Below are 8,808 nucleotides of genomic sequence, written 5' to 3'. Positions count from 1 at the left end.
TGAGCACAGACCCTTTTGAACCATGAACAACAGTTGCCCTGAGTGGGGAACAACCTTGTCATGTTCAAGGAATAGCAAGGGGGTCAATGTGGAAAAGCTGCAGCCAGACCGACTTCACTTATATCGCAGATCTACCACTTTCTCACTGTTTGACCTTGGGCCAGTAACTTAACCTCTCTGTGCTCAGTTTTCTCCTCTATAAAATGGGAATAAAAATAGCATCTCATAATAGTTGTTAGACAATTTAAATGTGTTAATACATGTAATGACCATCGAACAATGCCTGCACTTATAAGCGCTCTATAAAAGGTTATAGGATAGTAAAGGGTCCCTCTGCCATGATCCCCACTAAAAGATAGATTGTAACAAGAATATTGGCAATAAAGAAGAACACGGTCATTCTCTTAGTATTTGGCCATACCTTGCTCTGGGTGACGTTCTCTTGGATTCATTTCCAGTCAAAATCACAGCTCCCTCCTCCCCTGAGACTGTCTCTTTTGCCCTGCTCTGTGGATAGCCTGTAGTCAGTCCACCTCCCACCTCTAAATGCCTTAGGCCCACCTCCCAGCACCACGGGGGCTTATCTCACAAACTAGTGGTTTAAAGTACATTTTGATTAGGTGGTCCATCGCATGCTGGTTATGTGGTTTTGGAAATACTAGCCCTGCAAAAAGATGCATATTTTTGACAGTGGTGAAAAGATAATACATGGAGAAAGGACAGTCTTTTCAACAAATGGTGCTGGGTCGTGTGAACATCCACGTGCATATATAGGTATATTGTATACTTCACACCTTATCCAAAAATTAACTCCAAATGGATCGTAGAAAAAGTTCTGGAAATGGATAGTGGCGATGGTTGTGCAACATTGTGAATATAATTAATGCCATTGGATTGCACACTTAAAAGGGTTAAAATGATAAATTTTATGTTAGCATATTTTATTATAACAAAAAAGATAATGCATCATAGACCTAAATATAAAAGCTAAAATGGTAAAACTTCTAGCATAAAACAGGAGAAAATCTACATGACCTTGGGTTAGGCAGAGAGTTTAGATATGACACAAAAACATGATCCATAAAAGAAAAAAATTGATAAAATTTGACTTCATCAAAATTAAAAGTTGTACTCTGTGAAAGACATTGTTAAGAGTAAGAAGCTAAACCATAGACTGAGAGAACATATTTGCAAATCACATTTCTAACAAAGGACTTATATCCAGAACACATTAAGAACTCTCAAAACTCAGCAGGAAAATAAACAATCCAATTTTTAAATGGGCAGAAGATCTGAACAAACAACAAAGAAGATATAGGAATGGCCAATAAACATATGAAAGGATGCTCAACATCATTAGTCATTAGGGAAATTCAAATTAAAACCACCACGAAATACCACTACACACTTATTAGACTGGCAAAACCAAAACAAAACTGTCAATATCAAGGATTGGTGAGAATGTGAAGCACTGATGCTCTCATTTATTCCTAGTGGGAATTCAGAATGGTACAGCTGCTTTGAATAACAACTTGGCACATTCCCAGAAATGCCTTTTCCCCACACCTTACTTGTCCAGAGCCCACGAATAACAGGGACTCCTAGATGTCTATTTTATTCTTTGGGTTACAGTACGATACCACTGTTTATTTTGCTGTTCAAGTTCCAACCCTGGCTGTGGGAGCTCATTCAGGTTGGCTCCTGCGCCTTTTCAACAGGCCCCCTCTTTTTTATTTTTGTTCTTGATCCCTTCCTTCTTTTCTGGCACCACAGGAATTAACCACCTTTCCAAGGAAAATGGAAACCTGGACCTGGGCACTGGCATGCTCATCACCACTGGGTTGTCTGGTCCCTTTCAGTGGATAAAGCTTCTGGTCCCTTTCAGTGGATAAAGCTAGGAAGTATATGTATGTATAACAACCCATGCATAGCCCATATATAACCCATAACTCATATATATTTATTTCTATACCCATCTATCTGTGTATGTATATTAAGCAAAACCCAAACCCATGAATCTACACGGAAAGCTCTGACTCCAGTCCAGCATCACTCTTTGTGAGCCCATGAATGCTCCCCAGCATGACCCTTATCAATTTCCAGTACTGCCCTTAGACCCAGGCAAGCAGTGTCGCTGCCCAGTGGCTATTTGCAGTGCCTTCCTCCAAATTTTCTAATTTGCCCTTGGTACCTGAGACCACAGAGCACCAGGCAGAGCACCCCAAACTTAGACCAGGATCTACATACTCTCCGGTCACCATTTTTCTCCTTTAAGTACACTTTCTTATCCTCTGCACCAGCATGGGGTTGACCAGATATCCCAAGGGTCTCCAGGACTTGTGCCTACCGAGTCATCCTAGGAGTTGATCACTCTCTCTGGCTTGTTCAGTATTTCTTTCACAGAACCACATGAGATTGGACCACTAGAATGATGCTGTCATGCTGATTTAGGATGACTCAAATTGTTTATTTGAATAGGAGCTCTGCCAAAAGTATTTATTTGCCCAGGACCCTCACAACCTAGGAGTGGCCCTGTCAATTTCTATCTTGTTTTATACATGTGTTGAAAGGTCCAAGTCTTAACCATATCTGCATTCCCCTCCCCACGATGGTGCCTATCTTAGTGCCTTGACTGTAATACATGCTCCATAAATATTTTGCAGAATGAATGCCTGGAGGAATGAGTAATATCTCAGATTTACATATTTCTTTTGATCCAAGGTTCTAACTATGTTTTTCCTACACAAATTCCCAGATCTTCATCATTCTTCTGAGTGGCAAAGAGGGATTTTCATGTCCCCAAGCCCTCCAGTCACTGACCTGCCCGTTGATGTGCTGATAGTTTATCAAGAAGGAACAAACACGCCTCCAGGTTCTCTTGACAGTAAACTGCAAGTGAACTTCAACTCCAAGACACGTGAAAACAGCCAAGGGTGGGAATGATGGTTGAGTGGTTTCAAGTTAGGCAGCCTGGCAGTTTGAACAATGCTTTGGCTGTAACAAATTGTAGTGATAGAACATATGTTTGTCGTGCTTTGCTTTTGATCTTCTGCTCCAAGGTTGAGGATACTCTCCCAAGGGGTAAAGAAAAAAGCAAGATGAACTGGGAAGAAGAAAACTGACCTCACCCATCACTGAAATATTTCGTACCTGAAGCACCTTGAGAGAAGAACATGGTGGCAGCTCAAAGCAGTCACCTGATTAAGGGGCTTGGGTTTGGTCCTGACTCAGAGGGAAATACAACTCCACCTAGAGGCCCCCGCACAGCACCTGCACACTCACAGCCAAGCCTGGGCTTGGCCCCAGCAGATATAAGAGAAAAGATGACTACCAGAGCCACCAGGAGGCTGGGAGGCTTGCTGTTGCCAGGTCCACCCACGTGGATCACAATGACCGCATGAGGTCATGGAATGTTGAAGATGAAATTAAAGTGGGTCCTAAGTCATAAAGTTGCAGGTGGGTGGGCATCCTTTCAACAGGGCTCCCAGGAATAGAGCTGTACCTCTCTCCTTGATGATCCCGGGAAGTAGCTACCTCTCCCAGACAGAGTTGGGGTCGAATCCAGACATGTCCCACCAAAACCCACTCTCCCCAGGGCTTGCTGGAATAGAAGGATAACTACAGCCCCCAGCCCCCAGGATCTGTCTAGGTGAGGGCAGGGTACACAAAGTTTGAGACAGAGGTGAACCGACAGGTAGCTTCTTAGGGAAGCAGCAGAAAGGTGGCAAGAAGCTGGCAGCAGCCCCTGAGAGGGCCCCAGCACCATGGACAATGGCGACCCTCTTGAGCCTGAGACAAAAGGTGAAAACGCATCCCATTTCTCACCACTCAGGCCCTTCTGGCTGCCTCAGTGTAATGCCTAGTGACCACGTAGACCCGGAAGCGCCCTTCCCTCCTCTCCTGGGACCCTCTAGAATTGGGGTGATGTGTGACATTGACTTGACTTCGGGGCTTGCCAAACAGGGAGTGAGAGAGTTGGTTGCAACGCTGTGCTGGAACTGGCTCATACCAGCTCTGGCTGACTTTAATTTTCATTCTGTGAGCTGGCCGATGTCATGTTGGTAGTTGGAAACCAGCCATGTCAGGAATATTTACACCACCTGAATTGGCTAACATTACAAAGCAGGATTTTTTTTTTTTTTCTGGAGAGCCAGTTAAACAGTTACCAACATTCCACTGGTTGGATGGAATTCTAAAATTGTTTATCTAATGAGGAAATTAAGAAATCATCCCTTTTTGAGGGCTACGTCTGATGGCTAAGCTGCTGTATGTCTTCTAAATGTCTGACCACTGCTACTTCCACCCCTTGTCACACAGACCTTGTCTTATAGGCTGGGAGATAAATGTTGGAGCTTGGGTCTATGGACAAGGGCTGAGAAGGACACAAACCTGCATGGAATCATTAGGAGCTCCACTATCTTAGAAACTGGGTGGTCAAAACTTGCGACCCATGCCATGAATGCTCAGCCCACCCGAAGAGAGAGGGTCGGTTGAGTTTTGACAGGCCATCCAGTGGTGCAGCCTGGCGTCCTGAAACCACTGCATCCTGCTGACGTGGGAGGACTAGCCCTGGACTTTGTGTGGCTTTCAGGAGCCCAGGGCTGTTTCCAGATCAGTGGCCCAATGGCAGAAAAATCACATCTAGCAAGTGCAGGGGCTAGCGTGAGGGAAGCCCAGGACACTTGTATTTAATCATAGCAATTAGTTTCAATCCCAGGGAGATTTGCAAGCCCTGCCTTCTGCGTGGTCATAAATTTGGACTGGAAGGAAGAGAAGCTAGGTCAGGTCCTTAGGAATCAAGTTATCCCTCTCACTCTCTGGAACTGCTTCTGTTCCGCTTTATTTTACACTTGACCCAAGTCACCTGCCCTTCCCCTTGCCCTCCCAGCATCATCTGTGCCTGCCAATGAGGAATTCTAGGCATTAGCACACGTCCTTCCCCTGAAAGAGTAAAGCAGACCCTGAACGCCACCCGAGCTAATAAGAAGGAAAAGAAGGAGCAAGCAGGGCTTCCCTGGTGGTGCAGTGGTTGAGAGTCCACCTGCCGATGCAGGGGACGCGGGTTCGTGCCCCGGTCCGGGAAGTTCCCACATGCCGCGGAGCGGCTGGGCCCGTGAGCCATGGCCGCTGAGCCTGCGCATCCGGAGTCTGTGCTCCGCAACGGGAGAGGCCACAACAGTGAGAGGCCCGCGTACCGCAAAAAAAATGGGAAGGAGGGGACAGGAGCGAGGCCTCCAGAGAACACGAAGGGCGTTTAGCACAGACGATTCAGCCAGGAGGCAGCTCTGTGTCAGGGAAACAGGGCTCATAGAGGGGAGCCCCCCTGGCAGGGCTGAAGGAAGGCTGTAGTCCCTTGGCACCTTGAGCCACGCGAGGCTGAGGGACAAAGGCTGCAGCCAGGACTCGGGTTGCAGATGAGAGAAACGGAGGCCCAGGGCGGCCAGTGGTGGGCTCCACCTGAAAGGCCAGTGGGTTTCGTTTCCAGAATCAAGGAGATGAGTTTTTCTTCCAGATGAGAATGACACCGTGTCGGCACGGCAGAGCAGTGAGGAAACACTCTACTGTGAGGCAGAAGCCCCCGTGGCTGTCGAGAAAGAGAAACAAGCCCGGGAGAGCTCAGAAACAGACCTTGAGATCGAAGGTGAGCGAGCGGGGCGCTTTGGCGGCTGAGGGGTGGCTTGCCTTCTTCCTCAGAAGCTGGAGAAATCGGTTTCCCAGTTGGCCAAGGCTCTGCCCGGCGAGACGTGCTGCAGAGGGAACGGGGCAGAAACACCTGTGCTCAGTTTCATGCCACGACCTCCCCGAGGCTGGCCCGGGGGCAGCAGCCTCTGCTGCCCCATGCTCGTGGCTGGACTCATGAGCAGAGGGGTCCCATCAGCTTGCTGAAAGCTGGAGCAATAAGTGAACAGGGGCTTCTGGTTTTCTGAACGTTTCCACATGGCATCTTACGTCACCTTTGCAATAGTCCCGGGAGGTAGGCATTATTACCTGCCCTTTACAGAGGGGGGAAACTGAGGTTTAGAAGGATTGTGTGAGTTGCCCAAGGCCACCGAGAGTTTGCCGATGTCTGCTGACCCCATGTTCCCCCCACCTTGTCGATCTACCTTCCCTATTCCATATTCCAGGGGCCCCTGGAGGATTTATGGCCCATCTTGCATCCTGGCGACGTTCCTCTACTCACATTAGAGCTCTTGTTTCCCCAGCTTGAGAGCCCCGTGTTTTCCTTCCCTGTGTTTGTTCCCTCCAACATATCCAAGTGTGTCTGGGTATGGGGAGGGGTGCAAGCTGAGTTGGAGCAAAGACTCTGTTATTGCAAACAACACCTCCACCCTCTTCTCCTTTCCAGTTTCCCCAAGGAAGGAAGTGCCAAAAAGGGCACTTGGGAAGCAGGGCCAGAACGGTACTGGCTCCACCTGATGGGCTGGCCCCCAACTTCCCGGGCTGTGGCCAGCCGGCCCAGTGGCCCTTTCCCTCCTGTGTCCCGGCGCTAGGTGGTAGGCTGTGATCAGTGGCAGCAGAGATGCAGGGGAAGCTGCTCTGCTCGTCTCCATGGTCACCGCCCCCCAGGGTCCACATACAACTTCATCCTCAACACAGACCTCCTCCCTGCCACCGCCCGGGGAGCCTGTTGTTGCCCTCCTAACTTCTTTTCTGCTTCGAGGCTGCTCGTGATATTGCTTGCGACACTGAATTTTACCTGGTTGGCAGGGTGGCAGATGGAAACACTGGATGTTTTGTCCCAGACTCCAGCTTCTAGCTCATTGCCCCTCCCCACCGCCCCTCCGGGCAAGTGATAACGTTGTTGCAAGCTGCCTCTAAAACGTAACCTAGGGAATACAGCTAGAAGGCGTCCGCAGAATCAACCGGAGCAGAGTGAGTGCCAAGGACAAAGCTGGGGGTTACCTACTCTGCTTTAGCAAACAGGAGCCTCTAACGACTGAATCTGGCACCAACTATTCTGTGTCGGACGGACACCCAGGGCTCAGCTCCTCCAGCTTCTGGTGCCTCTATAGCTGGTGCTGAGATGCTGGGAATGGGGCAGGAAGGGCTTCCTGGGATGAACTGAGACATGAGCCAGGCAGGAATAGCAAGCTGGTGGTGAGGCTACGGAAGAGGGGAAGTTGCTCGGCCACCACGTGCTGCTCTTCCTATACAACAGGCGATTTTGCACCCCAGGGGACACTTGGCAAACTGGGGGTGGGGTGAGGGGTGGGGGGATGCTACTAGAATCTCATGGGCAGAGGCTAAGAATCCTGCCAAATATCTTACACTGCACGGAACAGCCCCTCACAGCAGAGAATTATCCAACTCAAAATGTCCTTAGTGCCGAGGCTAAAAAATCCTGGTCTGCAACCACCGGGAAAAGAAGGCCAATTTGTAGCTGCGCCTGCAAAATCAACTTCCTTGCAAAGACCTTGTCCTTTCACCAACAAAGCTTCCATTGTCCGTCTTAGAAATGTCTGGGGTGGGTTGGCCAAAGACTCTGAGATCTGAAGGAAAAAAACAGATGCCGGCCTAGACCCCCGCTGACCATGGAAAGCCCTGTGTCAACAGAGCTTGCTTCATGAGGACAGGGCTGTGGGGCATCCAGAACCCAGGGAGGCCCTCTGCCCACCGACCACGAGTCAGGATGGTCTAAAGCCCAAGGAACAAAAGCCCCCAAGAGGTTAGAATGGAGAAGAGCAGCCCCCATTCTGTTCGCTGGTTTAAGCACTTATCAGCTGTGTGTGATTTGGGGCTAGCTCTGTTCATCGGTAAAGTAGGAATGACAGTCCTTTTTGTGAGGAAAAATGACATGCAAGTCTTTGAAAGAAGCAAACCCACTCAAATGCAAGTTTGTTTCTGACGGATTTGGGGGTCTCTCCATCTTGCACTGATCTGCCACCTTCAGAAGCCCACTGTGTCCTACTTGGGCTTTTTCTAGTTGGTACTTCTCTACATCTTTAGTAAAACTGTTTGTGGCTCACATTTTTACAGTGGTAGTGAAACTAAAACTGCAATGGAGACTCCCTCAGCCATCACCAATCACCAGCTTTTTGTCTGGTTGGCCTTTCAAAGCTGTCCTGAGGTGGGCAAGGATGCGTTCACACACCCTTGTGCTCAGTCACTAGATGCAGTCAACCTGGGAAGGTGGGGACGGAGCATATTGTTTCTCCTAGGTAGCGTGGAGCCTAAAACCAGGGGCCTTCTCTCTTACCCAAAGGGAGATGTCCACATGGGGCTTTCTGGATTTAGGGTCTCCCACCACTGGCTGACTTTCCAGTTGGAGCTGGAACATACACCCATAGGGACAGAGCCTCAGACAAGAGGGGACACCAGTCAGAATCGAATGTGGTCTGGGTTAACAGGGAGATAAGGCAAAGGTAGAAGAGAAACTCTGCTTCATCCACTTGCATCTTTTTCTGCAGATACGGAGAAATTTTTCACCACCAGACAAAAGGAGCTGTACCTGGAGGCCTGCAGACTTGTGGGCGTAGTGCCCATCTCCTACTTCATCCGGAACATGGAGGAGTCCTATGTGAACCTCAACTACCGTGGGCTGGGCCCCAGGGGTACCAAGGCTATTGCTATAGCCCTGGTGGTGAGCATACCAGTGCGGGCACGTGAAGGCTGGCAGAAGTGGGGACTTGACAGGGTGGTAGGCCCAGGAGTCAGAGAGCCCCACCTTGGGACCCTGCATTGCAACCTCTATGCCCACTTTGCCCTAGACTCTGCATGACTACCAGTTGCTTTCCCCAACAGGCATGGATGCCCATTAGCTCCTGGGAAGGAGGCTGCTAGAGACCTGGGCCTTGGAAGTCTATGCTG

The 8,808-nt window shown here is 49.2% G+C and overlaps 1 protein-coding gene across 1 annotated transcript in view; it reads left to right on the top strand.

Moving 5' to 3' along the window:
* Positions 1-3,764: 3,764 nt before the first annotated feature.
* The window catches only part of LRRC74A (leucine rich repeat containing 74A), a gene marked incomplete at both ends in the record, with an annotated part of 42,957 nt that continues 37,913 nt past the window's right edge, over positions 3,765-8,808 (top strand). Inside the window, 3 exons of the mRNA XM_082849694.1 lie at positions 3,765-3,801; positions 5,513-5,641; positions 8,409-8,581. Of these exons, the coding sequence (XP_082705820.1) occupies positions 3,765-3,801; positions 5,513-5,641; positions 8,409-8,581 (339 nt within the window). The remainder of the gene's footprint in view (positions 3,802-5,512; positions 5,642-8,408; positions 8,582-8,808) is intronic.

Source organism: Leucopleurus acutus (assembly GCF_964270905.1).
Source record: "Leucopleurus acutus genome assembly, chromosome: 1".
Taxonomy (NCBI): Eukaryota; Metazoa; Chordata; class Mammalia; order Artiodactyla; family Delphinidae; genus Leucopleurus; species Leucopleurus acutus.
Note: the sequence above shows the minus strand (reverse complement) of the source record. Positions and strands in the feature narration are given on the sequence as shown.